This window comes from Peromyscus californicus, unplaced genomic scaffold, assembly GCF_007827085.1.
Source record: "Peromyscus californicus insignis strain IS unplaced genomic scaffold, ASM782708v3 Scaffold_4__1_contigs__length_199733344, whole genome shotgun sequence".
In the NCBI taxonomy this organism is placed as follows: Eukaryota; Metazoa; Chordata; class Mammalia; order Rodentia; family Cricetidae; genus Peromyscus; species Peromyscus californicus.
Window position 1 is genome coordinate 163,683,350 of NW_026294562.1, and position 18,400 is coordinate 163,701,749.

General features: G+C 47.2%; 1 protein-coding gene across 1 annotated transcript; it reads right to left on the reverse strand.

Moving 5' to 3' along the window:
* Positions 1 to 6,677: 6,677 nt before the first annotated feature.
* Positions 6,678 to 18,324, reverse strand: Slc27a5 (solute carrier family 27 member 5). Its single transcript, XM_052761479.1, has 10 exons — positions 16,487 to 18,324; positions 15,434 to 15,643; positions 13,889 to 14,047; positions 11,806 to 11,930; positions 8,995 to 9,189; positions 8,818 to 8,908; positions 7,666 to 7,864; positions 7,397 to 7,494; positions 7,102 to 7,232; positions 6,678 to 7,025 (listed from the first exon to the last, which is right to left on the reverse strand). Exons 1-10 carry the CDS (start codon positions 17,172 to 17,174, stop codon positions 6,849 to 6,851), a joined length of 2,073 nt encoding a protein of 690 aa, XP_052617439.1. The 5' UTR covers positions 17,175 to 18,324; the 3' UTR covers positions 6,678 to 6,848.
* Positions 18,325 to 18,400: the final 76 nt, after the last annotated feature.

Here is an 18,400-nt window from a genome sequence, read left to right on the forward strand (position 1 = left end):
GGACAAAGTCAGTAGGAAGCTAATAAGCAATGGTGCACAAAAGAAATACAGAATCTCTCAAGTGTGGGACTGGTAACAGCCCCTTAGGGAGGAAGAACTGGGGTGCCAGTATCCAAAATCACAGCTCCCCTCAAGGCCCTGGCCCCAAGCCATTGCTGACTTTGCTAAGCATGTTCCTGGTTTTAGACAAGAAACTGTTCCTTCTTCATATATCATGGCTTCGGGAGAGCCTTGGTTTGCCCTGGCTGCCCACACATGCCTATAATGCAGAGACAGGATTTCAAGGTCATCCTTGGCTACATAACAAGTTTGAAGTCATCCAGGGATACATGAGACCATCAAAAGTTTTTTTTAAGACTAATAAATAAAATAGATTAAACTACTTTGAGCCTGAGAAGAAATGAAAGACTGTTAATGCTTACAAGAATGCTGCGGGCTGCAGGAATATATTATAAGAACTCAGCTGGTTATGGCAAAGTCACTACCTGGAGGGATCAGGGAATTCCTCCAGAGGAAGCCAAATCCCAAGGAGTTTTTGGTGTTACTTGGCTTGTTATATATCAGCTGTCTTCTCTTACGAAAATCATGTGTGCCTTCATAGTTTTCCCAATTGACTTTTCCCTAAGAAGGGCTAACAGTGTGGACTGATCACTCTCTGGACATACACATTCCAGGTATTTGGAGAACAGCCTCAGGAAAGGCTTTCTCTGGAATCAGATATCTCCCTTGGCCACTTTCAAGGACTAGCAGTAATAACAGTCCACATGCAAGTCTCCTGATTTAAGGTAAATTCCACAAGGAGACACCACCTAGGTCAGGTGGATGTTAAGTAATAGCTTTACACAATTCAGCTTGGACCCTCCTTTCTTACAGCCTTACTAACTTTATAGACCGCTAACTCCTTACCTAACCACTTCTAGGAATATTTAGATAACCTTCTGCGCTGACAGCTATGCTCAGCCAGAACCCTAGTTCAAGCCTCCCTGTAATTATCATCATTAACAGCATCCGGCCAGGTTCATCCCCAGATGGAGGAGAATACTTTATCAGAGATACCTCTGTACTCTCTAAGAACAGACTTAACCATCCAGACTACCTGTTTGAGAAGGCCTGGTAGATGTGCCAATTAAGCCTTACTTCCTCCTTTCCCAAACCTTACCTCCAGTTCCAGATCTCCCTTTAACTATCACCAGAGGCATCTAGCTGTACACAGGTTGCCTAGCCACTGAGCACACTTTCCCCCACCCTGCAGAAAAACGGCAGATAGCTTGGACAGATAGGAGCCACAGAAAAAAAGAAGACAGTTTTATTTTCTCCTGTTGACCTAGCAATTTATAGATTCTTAACATTTTCTACCAATCACGTTTAAGATTATAGTTGAGCACATAAGAGCCCTCTTCTTAGATATTACCCGAATTTAGCCTTTAGTTAATTCATTTCCCCATTGGTCACTTCCCTTTGGGGTTGCAAATGATAATTAACGGTTATTGCCTCCCTATGTGATTCTTATCACCCCTCCGTTTGACCCTGGAAGCCTGGCTTTATATACCAGGACTTCCAGGGCATGGGGGACAGAGAAGAGAAAAGAGAATGGAAGAACTAGATGGGTAAGAACTTGAGAGGAACAAACTGAGATGGGGAAGAACTAAATTGAAGGGCTAGAAGAGAGTACTAGAGGAATGAGATGGAGGATGAGGAAGAGCCAGATGGGGAAGTACTAGCTGGGTAAGAACAAGATGAAAAGGACCTAGATGAGGCAGAGTTAAGACAAGAGAATTAAGATAGAACTTAGAGGGAGCAGTAGATAAATATAGAGAGAAATCAGCCAAGAAAGGAGCTAGACATGAGAACAGAACTGAAGCTGGGTATAAAGGATGTTATGCCAGAGGAATTAAAGCAAGTGGACTATAGAGCTCGGTGTGCTGAGATTCTGTTTCCTGAAAATAGTCCTCGCCGTTAGTAGTTCTCTCTCCTGAGCCCCTGGGATGTATAATATTAAGGCTGGTCCCTCTAATATTATACAAGACAAGAAAGAAAGATTGAGAGGCTGGAGAAATGGCTCAGAGGTTAAGAGTACTGGTTGCTTTTGCAGAGGACCCAGGTTCAATTTCCAGTGCCCAGATGGTGGCTCTCAACTGCTCATAACTTCAATTCCAGGAAGCCAATGCCCTTTTCTGACTTCATGGGCACCAGGCATGAATGTGGTACACTCAGGCAAAACACTCATACACATAAAATAGAAATAACTAAGTCTTACTAGAATTTTCATTTTTATTTATTTTATTTATTTATTTTTTGGTTTTTCAAGACAGGCTTTCTCTGTGTAGTTTTGATGCCTGTCCTGGATCTCACTCTGTAGACCAGGCTGGTCTTGAACTCACAGAGATCCACCTGCCTCTGTCTTCCAAGTGCTGGGATTAAAGGTATGAGCCACCATCGCCTGGTGAATTTGTATTTATTTATTATCTTTTTAAATTTTTTTTTGAGCTGAGGACCGAACTCAGGGCCTTGCTCTTGCTAGGCAAGTGCTCTACCACTGAGCTAAATCCCCAACCCTTTTTTTGAGTTTTTATTTATTTTATTTTATTTTTTTTTTTCGTTTTTCGAGACAGGGTTTCTCTGTGTAGCTTTGCGCCTTTCCTGGGACTCGCTTGGTAGCCCAGGCTGGCCTCGAACTCACAGAGATCCACCTGGCTCTGCCTCCCGAGTGCTGGGATTAAAGGCGTGTGCCACCACCGCCCGGCGAGTTTTTATTTTTTTAAAGAAGATTAAACGTACCCAATGAAGAGCATATCAGGATTTTGTTTGCTTTCTGATTTTTTTTCCAGAGGGTATTTTAATAACTTTAGGACAACACATTTTTAAAAATCTACTAAAAGCAGATTTTCTTTCTTTCTACCTTTTTTTTTTTTTTTTTTGAGACATGGTTTCCTTGTATAGTCCTGGCTGTCCTGGAACTCACTCTGTAGACCAAGCTGGATTCGATCTCAGAGATCTGCCTAACTCATGAGTGCTGGGAGTAAAGGCATGTACCACCACTGCCCAGCTTAGAAGCAGGTTTTCTTATTGATTTCTAATTTGTTTATATATTTATCAAGCTAGGGTCTTGCTATGTAACCCTAACAGGCCTGGGTTTCACTATGTAAAACAGGCCTGTCTCCAGCTAGCAGTAATCCTCCTGTCTCTGTCTCCTAAGTACTAGGATTTTAGGCATATGTCACCACCATTAGCCTGATTTATGTTCTGTTTTTTGGAAAAGGTATCATGCAGCCCAGGCTAGCTCCTGATCCTTTTGTTTCCACTTCCCACATACACCACCAGGCCTACCTAGAAATAGATTCTACCAGAAATGTTAAGGATAAACCAGGTGGTGGTGGCACAGATCTTTACTCCCAGCACTCAGGAGGCAAAAGTAGTTTGAGGCTAGCCTGGTCTACAGAGTAAGTTCCAGGATGGCCAGGGCTACACAGAGAAATCCTGTCTCCCAAAAACAAAAACCATTAAAAAAGCCGGGCGGTGGTGGCGCACGCCTTTAATCCCAGCACTCGGGAGGCAGAGCCAGGCGGATCTTTGTGAGTTCGAGGCCAGCCTGGTCTAGAGAGCGAGATCCAGGGAAGGCGCAAAACTACACAGAGAAACCCTGTCTCGAAAAACCAAAAAAAAAAAAAAAAACCATTAAAAAAGAAGAAGAAGAAGAAGAAGAAGAAGAAGAAGAAGAAGAAGAAGAAGAAGAAAAGAAAGAAAGAAGAAAGAAAGAAAAGAAATGCAAAGGTACAGAAATCCAGTTGTTTTAATGAAACTGGGGGGGGATCATGTTAATATAAAAGAGACTAATTTTGATTTAGGCACAGTCGGACACACCTGTAATCCCAATACTAGGTAGGCTGTGGTAAAATGATTCAAGTCCAAGGTTAGCTTTGGTAAAGTAATCAGACTCTGTCCAAAATACACAAACTTTACTTGGGGCAAATATTTGTCACGAACACTACATGAAAGGTCTATTTTTAAAATAAAACAAACAAGGGCTGGGGAGATGGCTCAGCAGTTAAGAGCACTGACTGCTCTTCCAGAGGACCTGGGTTCAATTCCCAGCACCCACGTGGCAGCTCACATCTATCTATAACTCCAAGATCTGACACCCTCACACAGACATACATGAAGACAAAACACGAATGCACATAAAATAAAAATAAATTAATTAATTAAAAAACAAAACCCAAAACAAACTGATACCCAATGAATATGATGATGAATGTGTTTACCCCAGCACTGAGGAGGCAGAGGCTGGCGTATATCAATGAGTTGGAGGCGTGCCTGATTGACACATTTCAGGCCAACTAGAGTTTCAGGCCAACTAGAACTACACAGTCGTCTCAAAAAACAAAACGAAACAAAAACTCATGTGAATTGAAAGGAGAATAAAACTATGCAAAGACAATTTGACAGAAACAAATGACCAAGTGTTGAGGAAGGAAGCAATGTTTCCCGATTAGAAAGAAGCTAAGGACCTGGGGATTAAAGTGGCTGTGGTGCGTGGGGTTGTAGCTCAGGTAGAGTACCTGAAACTGTGGCTCGAATCCTCATAACCACATAAATGGGGCACGGTAGCCCATGCCTGGAATCTCAACACTGAGAAGGTAGAAGTAGGAGGATCAGAAGTTCAAGGTCATCCTTGGCTACACAATTCCAGGCCAGCCTGGGATACATATCTTGTCTTAAATATTAGTAGTAGATTCTCCAGTTCAATGAACTTAGTATTAAACAGCCTCCTGAACGCATGTCTTTATATCCATAGATTAGTGCAGCTCTCGGCCCTGAGTAATTGTGGAGTTACTCAGCCCAAAATTGGTCCTTCATATCATCCCCCTCCTAACATAGCTCCGGGAACGTCACAGAAGAGGGGACAGAAAGATTGTAAGAGCCAGAGGTTGGTGCGGAGTGTTGTGTAACAAGGGCCTTCTAGAAACAACGGGGCCATTGCACTCATGAACTCACAGCAACCGTGGTTCCTATGCAAGGGCTAGTTGGCTAGGGCTGTTCACCAGCAAAGTGGTTACACTTCTTTGGGGGATGGGGATGGGAATGAGCTGGCCTGGGGTTCGTCCACTAACAACTGGCCCTGGGGGCCTGACCCACAACTCCAGCAGGAATTTCCATGTCCACCACCTAACACGGAGTCCCTCAAAACACTTCCGGCTCCTGACCTACAGAGAACACCTCCCAATGACCTCAGCATTCTTCTAGCCTGTGGTTCTTAGAGTCACTCTCTCTCAGGGCCATTTCTGGTCCCAATACTTCTGAGGCCTTGGGACGCCCACCTAATCCTGTCTAGATTACCACCACAGTTCATACAAGTGCTCTCACCTCCTCACAATACAGACCATATTTTCCAGAGCCATGGTGACGAGGATATGAGATGGGTCATGCAGTTCAGGGCAGAGACCCCTAAACAGCTGTTCTGTTCTTGTTCTTAGCCAGAAATGTCATGGGTCCTGTCTTGGCTGGAGGCCAAAGATGCTAGAAAAGCATTCTGGTTCCTGTGGTCTTATCTCCTTCCCCCAAACCAGCATTCCTGCCCTGAGGCAGTATGTGAGTGAGACCTAACCTCCAGTCCAGACACTGTTCCCTGCAGGGGAATACCTTTAAAATTGGATCTCTAGGTTTTCACAGGTTATATGGATTCCCAAATTTGAGCCCATCTCCTAAATGATTTTAGGTTCTCAACTCTTGATAGGGGAATGTTATAGTAGCATTAGAGGCCACTGAGACTTTGAACCCCACCGGCCATTTTCCTGATATGCTGGCTAGTTTTATGTCGTCAACTTGACACAAGCTAGAGTCATCAGAGGGGAGGGAGCCTCAACTGAGAAGATGCCTCCATAAGATCCAGCTGTAAGAAAGCCCGCAGAGCATTTTCTAAGTTAGTGATTGATGGGGGAGGGCCCAGCCTATTGTAGGTGGGGCCATCCCTAGTCTGGTGGTCCCGAGTTCTAAAAGAAAGCAGGCTGAGCAAGCCATGAGATGCAAGCACACCTCCATGGACTCTGCATCAGCTTCTGCCTCCCGGCCCCTGCCGTGTTTGAATTCCTGTCCTGACTCCCTTTGATGATGGATTACGATTGTAAACCAAATAAGCCCTTTCCTCTCCACTTTGCTTTTGGTCATGGTATTTCATCATACGGAGAGTAACCCTAAGACACCTGGTAACACTAGAAAGGTAAACACCACTTTTGTCACCCCTTGGCCTTTAAAGCAACATACGGGGACGCTGGAGAGACGGCTCAGTGGTTAAGAGCACTGACTGCTCTTCCAGAGGGCCTGCGTTCAGTTCCCAGCACTTACACGAGGTGGCTCACAATTGCTTGAACTCCAGCTCCAAGGGGATATGATGCCTCTGATCTCTGTGGGTACTTGCACACACATGCATACACATAATAAAATCAACAGGGAGCTGGGCATAGTGGCAGAAGTAGGCAGATCTCTGAGTTCAAGGCCAGCCTAGTCTACATAGTGAGTTTCACGACATCCAAGACTACACACAAAGACCCAGGGCTGCAGTCAGCACTCTCTTCACTGGAGCAGCTTCAAAGCTTCAAAGCTGGTCCTTGGCGGGGGAACCCTGGAGCAGGCAGGGATGGGGGAGGGGCGGGGGAGGGACGGGGCAGCACTGAACAGCCGCGTTCATCTATTGTTTCAAATCCACACACAGGCTTCTGCATACACATTCAAGTTTATTCTCTAAGTGCTGCTAGGCCATGGGTGTCTGGGATCCGGACAACTTTGTGAAGTTGATGCTAAGAACCCTGGCCAGCGTCGGTTTCCACACTTTTGGATAGCCTTTGAGTTGGTCATAGCTTCCACGTTCCTTCACACACGGCCTTGTACATGTCTGGCATTAGACGCCTGAAGGTCTGGGTCTTGTTGTCCAGTATGTACAATGGGTCAACAATGACTGCCACATCAAAACCCTCACGCACCAGTTGTGATTTCACCAGCTTGAAGGTGCCCGTGACCTCCAGGGAGTCCTGCAAAGCAGTAATCATGAGCCCTGATGGTGATACCAACTCCCTCATCCATCCACTCCTGCTACCTCGCTCTCACCTGGACACGGATGAAATGAGGTGCAGCGTAAGCAGGGAGCCAGGAACGGACATGCTGGTATAGCTTCTGCCCATCGAAATTCTGCCCAGGAGCCAGCTTCACAGCAGCCATGCCAACCTTACCCTCACACCCTAGAAAGCACACTGGTCACTCAGCTGGCCCAGCTCTGCTCACCGGCTGTGCAACTAGACATAGCTCTTAACTTCTCTGTGCCCCAAAGGCGCCCCAGATTTGTAATGATCACCTTCCATCTCCAAAGGTGCAGGATGTTTAAAATCGGGCAAACTCTCCATACCTGGCACAGGCACGCCATAGACGTTGACTTCTTGTAGGAAGTCTAGGCTGGACAACACTCCTTCCACCTCTCGTGTGGATACATTTTCGCCTTTCCACCTGCAGGATGGGAGACCACGCCCCAAGATAGGAATGCTCCGCCCCCTGAAAGGGATGCTACCCTCCCCCGAGCGAGCGGAGCGACCCCAGCCCCAGGGAGGAGAGGGTCCCATCCATCCCTAGGCAGAATGGACCCCAGAAGCCCCATTCCCCAAACCACCCATGCCTGACCGGAAGGTGTCACCCAGGCGGTCATGGAAGTAGAGGAAGTCTTCACTGTCCAAGGACAGTACATCGCCAGTATTGTAGTAGAGGTCTCCTGAGCGCCGCACATCTGTAACCAGTTTCCGCTTGGACTGTTCCTTGGACCCACGGTAACCCAGGAAGGGCTGGTACTTTAGTATCTTGGTCAATAGGAGTCCTGCCTCTCCTGGAGGTATAAATGGAAAATATGCACTAAATGAGAACTCCATCAGCTCATGAGTCTGCTCCTGCCAGAGGTTCCTCACTCTTCATCCAGCCAAAGGTAGAACTAAGTTGTACTGTTAAGGCTGGAGAGATAGTTCAGTGGTTAAGAACACTGGCTGTTGTTCCAGAGGATCTAAAGTTAGGTTGCTACCATCCACACGGTGCCTCACAATCACCTTCTGCCTCCCTCAGGCACCAAGCACACACGTGGTGCACATTCATCAACGCAGGCAAACATTCATGTCTATAAAATAAAAATTTAACGGATGGGTTGATGGGAAACACTCTGACTAAAGGCGAGAGAAACCAAGAGGAGGAGAGAGAAACTTGGAGAATCAGAGAGTTCTGAAAAAGAGAAGGTAGCATCAGGGTGTCCATAAGAAACAGGGTGGGGTTAGGAACTGACAAAGGGGGTGAGTGGGAGAAAGACATACCAGAGCCCTTGCAAAACCCCAGGAGAGAAGGTACAGGGTAAAGGACTGATATCTCAGAGGTTGTGACCCCTGCAGAAAGCTTAAGAGAACCAAGAGACACACATCAATGCAGTAGAAAAGAATAAGACTGAAGCAGGAGAGCTGGGCAGAGCCAAAATCCTGCAAGGCAGAGGTCCATAAGTGATGATCAGACAGGCCAGTGACTTGAGTTCAAGGTGAGGGTTGCAGATATCACCACCTATCACCATGTTAAGACTTTAGGCCAGGTGTGGCGGCACGCTCCTGTAATCCTAGCATTTGGGAAGTAGAGGCAGAAGGATTAAGAGTTCACGACCAGCTTGGACTATATGAGACATTACACTCAAAAACTGGAATAAAAAAAATAATAAAAATAATAAAAAGGACTTTAGGCAGCTTGTTCCAGCCAAGGAGGTGGAAGTAATTACCCCTCACACATCTGAAGACTTGCTGACCTCCTTACCTGGCCCCACAGGGATGCAGAAACCCTGTTTGTCCCTCACAGGCTCTGCCGTCTCTACGTCAAACTGTACAAGCTCAAAGGGACTCAGCATCTGGGATGGAGGGTGGGGAGCATTGGCAAAGTTCCTGGGGGCTCAGCCTCAGGACCGCCATCACGCTGGGAGTCCCGTCCACTCACTCGAAGGAAGCAGTTGGTCTTGCCCACAGCCCCACATCGTCCCGCATAGTTCATTAAGCCCATGTTGCCCTCCGTGGAGCCGTAGAATTCCCAGATCTGAATGGGACCAAAGCGTTGCTGGAAGGTTTCCCACACATCTGCCCGAAGTCCATTGCCCATTGCCAAGCGGACTGGATGTATCTTGTCTTCTGGTTGCTGCAGGGACATCCCAAGAAGGGTCAGAAAGTGGTGCCCTGGAAGTTATGGCTGGGAACTCTTTCTGAAGAAAATATCTTAATCTTGGAAATTACCCAAGGCATGCAAAGGCATGCACCACCACTGCCTAGTAATGTCTAACTCTTCTTAAGTACTCTAGGTAGATTCCCTAAGTATAGGTCCCACCACTACGCCTTTAATTCCATCCCATCACTCAGGAGGCAGAGGCAGGAGGATTTCTAGGAGTTCGAGGCCAGCCTGGTCTACAGAGAGAGTTCTAGGACAGCCAGGACTATTATTATATAGAGAAAACAAAATGAACAACAACAACAACAAAACAAGAGTTAGACATGAGTGCTGGGCATGCCTACAATCCTGGCACTCAGGAACCTGAGCAGGAGGACTATTAGTTGGAGATCAGAATGAGCTTCATAGCAAATTACAGGCCAGCCCGAACTATATAGAGAGAGCTCCATCTTAAAAAAAAAAAAAAAAAAAAAAAAATTGGAGCCAGGCGGTAGGTGGCACACGCGTTTAATCCTAGCACTTGGAAGGCAGAGCCAGACGGATCTCTGTGAGTTCAAGGCCAGCCTGGTCTACAGAGTGAGATCTAGGACAGGCACCAAAACTACACAGAGAAACCCTGTCTGGAAAAACAAAACAAACAAACAAACAAGCAAACAAAAGTTATCGGTGTCTGTACCTAAATTATCCCTGTGGGCATTTGCCTAGAGAAAGTTTCTTGGGGGAGCCTTATCTGCAGAGTTACCTAGCTAGGAGTGACTGGAGACATCAGCCTCAGGTAGGCATCTGACCACCTGACAGTACTTGGGGTAGTTTCCAGGAACATTGATCTAGGAGAATTATCTGGAGGCATTATCTACAAGGGTTTCTGTGGAGTGGTGACATTCACTTGTAGGTACACTGGGAAGTCACTAGAAACTTTATCTTTTCTTGTTTTGTTTTGTTCTTTTCTTTTTTTTCTTCTAGACAGGGTTTCTCTGTGTAGCTTTGGAGCCTGTCCTGGAACTTGCTCTGTAGACCAGGCTAGCCTCGAACTCACGGAGATCAGCCTGCCTCTGCCTCCCAAGTGCTAGGACTAAAGGTGTGCACCACCATCACCACCACCACCACCACCACCACCACCGATCCGCTTGAAACCTTATCTTGAAGTGTTACCCAAGGAAGGTACCTTACCGGGAAGGATTCTCATGGGGCTTTTGATTTGAAACTGAAGGGGTGGGAAGAGACTGGGAGGTGGGGCATATTACCTGGAGACAGTTTTCTAGGGACCACAGCTCATTGCTCTGTAAGAATAAGAGCATCTAGCATGTTTACCCTGAGTCACACTGTTCCAGATATTTTACATAATAAATTCATTTCATGTTTACAGCGCCCCCTTCAGGTAGTTGTTATTCTTTTTTATTCCAGCATCTACCATTAGTAGCTGCATTTGCAAACTGATGTCCAGGGCTCGTTAAGGTCCAGGTTGGGACGGTTCTCATCTATGTTTTTTAAAATGAAGTCACTGAAACTGGACAAGGTAAAGTCACCTCCGTTGTGATAGCTAGTTTGCCATCTTGACACAATCTAGAACCAAGGGCGGAAGGAGTCTCAGTGAAAGACCGACCACACAGGCTAGATTGGTCTGTGGCATGCCTGTAAGGGATTGACTTCGGAAGCCCATCCTGAACGTGGATGATGTCATTTTACAGACTGGACTAAATGAAGGGGAAAGTGCGTATTGGCATGAGCGCATTAATTCATTACTTGAGGCTCTTGACTGTGGATGTGACGTGAGGAGTTGCTTTAAATTCCTGAAGCCTTAGCCGGGCCTGGTGGTGCGCGCCTGTAATCCCAGAACTTCAGAGTCAAAGGCAGGTGGATCTCTAAGTTTGAGGCTAGCCTGGTCTACAAAAGGGTTCCAGAACAGCCAAGGCTGTTACACAGAGAAACCCTGTCTCGAAAAACAAAAACAAAAAAAGAAAAGAAAATCCCTTGACTTCCCCACAATAATGCACTATAATCTAAAACTGTGAGCTAAAGAAACCTTTCCTTCCTTAGGCTGTTTTCATATTTTACAATAAGAAGAAACTTGGTCAGGCAGTGGTGGCGCACACCTTTAATCCCAGCACTTGGGAGGCAGAAGCAGGTGGATCTCCGTGAGTTCGAGGCCAGACTGGTCTACAGAGTGAGATCCAGGAAAGGCGCAAAGCTACACAGAGAAACCCTGTCTTGAAAAATCAAAAAAAAAAAAAATTAGAAACCCTGTCTCAAAAAACCAAATAAATAAGTAAATGAGAAAGAAACGAGAAAAATGTGGAAAGTATTCGGAACTTATCATGTGAGACTTTGTTTTGAAGCAGAGTGTCAGTGTTGCCCAGGCTAACATTCAACTCTGTGTAGCCAGGAGGTGACTTTGCTTGGGCTCCACAGGTATGGGTCTTTCTGTCTTTGATGTCGGGTCTCACACATGCTAAGCCTGCCCTCTCTCTACTCCTGAGTCCTGCCTTCACTCCTTATCTAAATCTTTATTTGACAACCACTTTATCTGGTAAGTCACCTAGGGTTCCGAGCCTGGGAATTCAGTTTGGAGCCTTCATCCTAGGGCCTCACCTCAGGAACGTTACACAGGTATCTCAGGACCTCACCCACATACTGGATCACCGTCACACCGTGCTGCCGACAGTCAGCCCAGAAGCGGGAGGCAGAGAACTTGGGGGCCAGGACACAGGTGGCTCCTGGTAGGGGGAAAAAAAAATGAGTGATCATGTTCCATGTTGCTGAGAGAATCTATGTGATCACCTGGTTGTGGCATTTCAAATGCGAAGTAATGCTACACTCACTTAAATGACCCACACACCTAAGATTTACCAGTGAGGGGATGGTGGTGTGGTTCAATGGTAGAGCAATTGCCCCAAATTCACTAGAAACAGACCTTGAATGTACAAGGTCTTGGACTATCCCCAAATCTGCAAAATAAACAGTAATTTTGCAGGTTTGGGGATGGAGCCTCTAGAAGGCATTTTTTTTTGTCCTGTTTTGATTTTTTTTTGTTTTGTTTTGTTTTGTTTTGTTTTTCGGGACAGGGTTTCTCTGTGTAGCTTTGCGCCTTTCCTGGAACTCGCTTTGTAGACCAGGCTGGCCTCGAACTCACAGAGATCCGCCTGCCTCTGCCTCCCGAGTGCTGGGATTAAAGGTGTGCGCCACCACCGCCTGGCTCTGTTTTGATTTTTTATGAAAGATTTTTTGTTTTTCTTTAAGGGAGGGGGCAATTTGAGACAGGGTTTCTCTTTATAGCCCTGGCTGTATTGGAACTCACTCTGTAGACTGGGCTGAGCTCAAACTTGGAGATCCACCTGTCTCTGCCTCTCAAGTGAAGGGATTAAAGGTGTGCACCACCGCCACCTGGCAGATTTGTTTGTTTTTTATGTGTATATGTACATGCCTGAATGTGTATGTGTGCATGCCTATATGCGCGTGCACATACATGTATGTATGTATGTATGTATGTACATGCATCACATGCATGTGGATGCCTGTAGAGGCCAGGAGAGGACATCAGATCCCCTGGAGTTGGAATGAGAGGTGATGAGAAACCCTCTGGTGTTGGCAATGGGAACCAAACCTGGATTCTCTACAAGAGCAGCAGGTAGTGTTAACTACTGAGTCACTAGCCATGGTTGGCTTGGACCTTGCTCTGCATGTAACCAGGCTGAGCCTGTGACTGCATTAGTTTTCCAGCTTCTGCCTCCTGAGTGTTGTATCGAGCTTGGTATTGGTCACCACCCTGCTTGTTTTGTTTTGTTTTTTGTTTTTTTTTTGTGACAGGGTATCTCTTTGTAGCCCTGGCTGCCCTGGAACTCCCTCTGAAGACCAGGCTGGCCTCAAACTCCACCTGCCTCTGCCTCCCCAGTGCTCAGATTAAAAGCATGCACTGCCACCACCACCAGCCTGAGACCCTGTCTCTCGAGGAAAAATAAATAAAGTATCTACAACTGGGCATGGTAGTGAAAGAGAAAAATCAGAAGCCCTCTTCAGAGACACCCCCACCTCCAAAGGTATTTGCTGACCAGCAGTTTTACAGCTGATCAGAGACTGAACTCATTGAACTTGTATGGAGATAGGGCTAGAACCATGAATCTAAGAGTATATATCCTAGACTCAGCAAAACAGGATATAGGGAGTAAAAAATGTATGTCTCTGTAGATATCCTGCATCTTGTTAGCCACTAGTAATTTCATGCTTATAGTTCAGCCAGTAACTTCAAAGAACTACCTCACCCCTAGCCCCCTTGTCCAATCCCAAGATATGTTCCTATATAAACCCCTTGATGTGAGGGCTCTAGCCATCCTCCTCCACCCACTGTGTTGAGTGTTGGACACGGACCAAGCCTGGGCTTGCTTTGCTATTAATAAACCCCTGTGTGCTTGTATTGGATATCAGCTCTGTGGTGGTCTTGCTCAAGGGTCTTTCAACACAGGCACTACAGCGGTACACACCTGTAATTCAGCACTTGGGAGATATAGTCAGAAGGATCAGAAGTTCAAGGCCACCTTCAGCTATATACCAAGTTTGAGGCCAGCCTGGGTTACATGGCCCAATCTGGGGTGGGGAAAAAAAACTCAGGGTGCAGAGTATAGAATCGTGTCCTTTTGATTGCCCCCTACTAACACACCGTAATCCTTGTAAGACTCACCAAGTTCTAAGCAACCCAGGACTCCGAGGATAAGGCCAACTGTATGGTACAGAGGTAGAACAACATAGACCACATCATCAGCTGTGGCCCCGCAGAATGACAACATCTTGCTGACTTGTAAGACCCGCTCATGTGAGAGGATGGCTGGCTTTGGGAGTCCTGGAGGATGACAGAGCAATAAGGGTTGGGTAGGAAGAGAGACCACCACTGCAGGGTGGGTCTCCACAGACAAGCCTGCCTGCCTTTGAGCCTCTCAGAGGGGACCAAGTATGAAGATTTTTCTGGGTAAGGTGAGGCAAGTCTATAATCCCAGCACTCAAGAGGGTGAGGCAGCTACATAGGGAGTCCAAAGTCAGTTAAAACTGTTAGAGCTGCCAGGCAGTGGTGGTGCACGCCTTTAATCCCAGCACTCGGGAGGCAGAGGCAGGTGGATCTCTGTGAGTTTGAGGCCAGCCTGGTCTACAAAGTGAGTTCCAGGACAGGCTCCAAAGCTACACAGAGAAATCCTGTCTCGAAAAACCAAAAATAAATAAATAGATAGATAGATAGATAGATAGATAAATAAATAAATAAATAACTGTTAGATCAAGACTCTGTCTTAAGAGCTGGAGAGATGGCTCAAAGGTTAAGAGCACTGGCTGCTTGCTCTTCCACAGGTCCTGAGTTCAATTCCCAATTAACCACATGGCTCACAACCATCTATGAGATCTGGTGCCTTCTTCTGGCCTGCAGGTATACATGTAGGCATAATAAATAAATAGATTTTTGAAAAAAAAAATTCTGTCTCAAAAGACCAAAACAGTAAGTAACAATAAACATAAAAACTTGTTGAGTGTCTCTTTGTTGTTGTTGGTTTTTCTGCGTGTTTTGTTTTTTGAGACAAGATCTCTCTGTGGCTCAAGCTACTTTGGACTCACTATGTTACCCAGACTTCAGCCCTTCCTTCTTCCCTCTCTTCCTTCCTTCTTCCTTTTCTCTCCCTTTTTTTTTTCCATCAAAAAGAACCTTCATTCCTTATTTATTTATCCCGAGACAAGGTTTCTTTGTGTAGCCCTGGTTGTTTTGGAACTTGCTCTGGAGACCAGGCTGGCCTCAAACTCCAGAGATCCTCCTTCCTCTGCCTCCCGAGTGCTGGGGTTAAAGATGTGCATTACCACACCCAGCTTGAATTTGTATTCCTTTTTAAAAACATGGAATGGAATGCTTTGTGAATTTGCCTGTCGTCCATGCACAGGGGACATGTTAATATGTATATTGTTTGATTTTAGGATGCGAACCACTGAGAGGAGCAGACCTTGAACCCCACAACCTCTGGCCTCTTAACCCTCAGAGTGTTGTGATTTACATGTGAACAGCACCACCTCCCACCCTGTGGTTGGTTTTCAGAGCTGGTGATAATAAATCCAAACAAAACAGACCCACACTCAGGGTCAGAGTCAAAGTCAGAGGTTGGGTGTCAGAGGACAAACAGAAGGCTCGGTGGAAAGGTGAGTGAGGTTAAGGTCAGAGTGTGGAGGGTGGGGGCAGGGACGTCGGCCTCCTCACCGGTGGTTCCTGAAGTATAGATGAATAAGGCAGGGTTTCGCCACTGGATCTTAGCTCGAAGGCTGGCAGGCACCGGGTCAGAAGGTGCAGCATCCATGGCCGCCTCCAGAGCCTCCACACCTGGAGTGGGTGACGTGCGGCCAAGGTAGAAGCAGCAGATATTCTCTGCTAGCAGCTTAGGAAGGACTTCTTCCAGGCTCTCCTGGAGGTCTACATGGACCATCAGAGGAAAAGAGAGGTAAATCTTACCTTCCTTCAAAGTCAAGAGGGAGTCTCAGAGACCCAGAGACAGAAAAGCAAGTAGCAGAGAAAAGCTTCCTCATTCTTGAATAAAGAACTCTGCTGGGCGGTGGTGGCGCACGCGCCTTTAATCCCAGCATTGGTCGGGGGTGGTGTCGCAGAGGCAGGAGGATCTCTGAGTTCGAGGCCAGCCTGGTCTACAGAGTGAGTTCCAGGACAGCCAGGGCTACACAGAGAAACCCTGTCTCAAAAAACTAACAGAAGAACCTTGTAATTCATAAAATACAACTTTAGTCAAATAAAGCTGGGCATCATGGCCCAGCATCTTTAATCCCAGCACTCAGGAGGCAGGGGCAGGTGGATCTCTGTGAGTTCGAGGCCAGCCTGATTTACATATCAAGTTCCAGGACAGCCAGAGCTTCACATAACGAGATCCTATCTTGGAAACAAACAAACCAACAAAAACTTCAATTAAAAAAAAAAATTAGCCAGGCAGTGGTGGCACAAACCATTAATCCCAGCACTCAGGAGGCAGAGCCAGGCGGATCTCTGTGAGTTCGAGGCCAGCCTGGGCTACAGAGCAAGATCCAGGACAGGCACCAAAATTACACAGAGAAACCCTGTCTCGAAAAAACAAACAAATTAATCAAATAGGCTTGAAAGATTTAGGGAAAAAAATAAAGTGGTGAGTCCAGAACCAACATTTTGACCCTAATCGCATGGGACAGGGACAAAGACTCTCTGCTCATCTTCCAGAAACTTCTGACCTCCCTTGCTTCTGTCCCCTTTCTTCATTGCCCCTGGAGCACTCACCTGGGTCCACAATGAGCACACTGGCCCCAGAACTCAGCACCGAGTGTAACAAGGGCATCCCTCGGCCATATGGGTTGATCCAGGCCACAGGGCAGCCCAGTTTGGCCAACCCCAGGAACACAGTCAAAGCAGGAATGTTCTTGGAGGGGAGCACTAAGATAGCAGCAGTCTCTGTGGCCTGCTGGTCTGTGGTATCCTTCAGCCTGGCTTTCAGTGCCCATGCTGCCTGACAGGCCCTGGCATCCAGCTGGCTGTTCGTAATGGAGCAGGCCCCAGGCCCTGTACACACAAAAGCTACCTGGTCAGGCCGTGCCTGCGCTTGCCGCTCCAAAGCACTCACAAAGGTCTCTGGAGGCTGCCTGTTAAGGAGTCGCCTAATTTTCAGGGCACAGGAGAGGATCTTGAATACGTAGGCCACATCTTTGTGCAGCCAGCGTAGCCCTGGGGGTAGCTGTGGAGGCAACAGAGTTAATGTGAGAGCCGCAGCTACCAGACTCAGCCAGTGGGGCATCCAGGGGCTGACCCAGGGTCTGGCCAGCAATGCCAAGCCAAGCAGCACAAAGCATGCGGGGTCTCCCAGGAACCAACGCAGGGCCACAGCCATAGCTGCTGGCCATGGGGGCTGCCTCAGGCCAATCAGCAAAAGCAGCAAAAGTAGGAGGAAGGTCAGTTTCTGCCAAACACCCATGGCACTGGCCCTTTCCGAAGTGGCTGAGAGCGTGTAGTCTCAACCCTGCCCAGAGCTCCGAATCTGTCTACCCCACTCTCCCAATAGGTACTATCAGCGACTTCTCTTATGCCCTGGACTCTGTCCTGTCGCATAGCTCTTACTGGCTGGGAGTCCTCCTGCTGTTCCAACCCTCTGCCTGATCACGAGGCCTGCTCCACCTCTTTTGGTCACCACCAACCGGCCTCCTCTGGAGGCTAGCATTTGTCGTTTCATGTCTGTTAACTATGGGAAACTAGGGAGACAGGGAATAGGACCTGCCAAACTGCAGCCAAGTGAAAACGCCTGGTAAGAAGTACAACCCATGGCTCTACTTACCTGCTTTGAGGTCCTTTCACAAAACCCCGCCCTTGCCCCAAACTGTCAAGGGAAATTCGTTGACTGGCAGGTACACGGTGACAGCTCAGTAAACACTTAGAACACCTCTGTCATCTGGATTTAAACACACTTCTGTTCTCCACCATGAGCCTGCTGCACTGGGACTCTGCTTCACTTCTGGTATCCTTGTGGTCTGAGTCTTGGGACCCAAAAGGCTGAGAGCTCTGCTTGTGATGCCCAGACAGAGAAGAGCACTGGCCCAGGAGATGAGCAGGTAGGGCCGGGGCCTGACCCTCTAAACTAGGGCTCCTCTCCTGGCACCAAACCCTTACAGTGAGCCATCAGTGTTTCGGAGGTGGGAAGGAGACAGGGCTGGGCCTCTGAGCTGATAGCAGATATAATGCTGGTTTCTTTGGTCACCTTCTATAGTCAATAGGCAACCTGGGACCTAGCCATTCTTGCTTCTCACCCACCTGACACAGCCATCTCATTCACTCTGGGTTCTCTAGGATTTGGAGCCCAAGTTCAAATGTCCTCAAAGCAGCCTGGTCCCCAAAGAACCCTTCTGGGCATCTCACAAGATGTCCAACATTCATGTCCATCAGAATGGGGGAGGGAGAATCTTAAGTCTATAAGATTTCTGGTTAAAAAGGGGACTCCAACCATTGTGTATATAGCAGCCAGCATTGGGACTGAGATTCCCCTGCCCACAGGGTTGAACACTTCAAGAAAACTGGGTGACGGTTATATATGCAGCCCACCCACCTAAATCCCAAAATAAAAGTGCAGGCTATCAAACCAAATTGTGCCTACCTGCCCAGGAAATCTCAGAGGACTGCAAAGGTATAACCCAGGAACATGGGGACCAA

Coding starts and splice junctions, on each gene's coding strand:
- Slc27a5 (XM_052761479.1), bottom strand. CDS start 17,174: ATGGGTGTTTGGCAGAAACTGACCTTCCTCCTACTTTTGCTGCTTTTG. Junction 9,190..11,805: donor ACCTGTGTAACGTTCCTGAG/GTGAGGCCCTAG, acceptor ATGTCCCTGCAG/CAACCAGAAGACAAGATACA. Junction 7,026..7,101: donor CTCATTTCATCCGTGTCCAG/GTGAGAGCGAGG, acceptor ACTGCTTTGCAG/GACTCCCTGGAGGTCACGGG.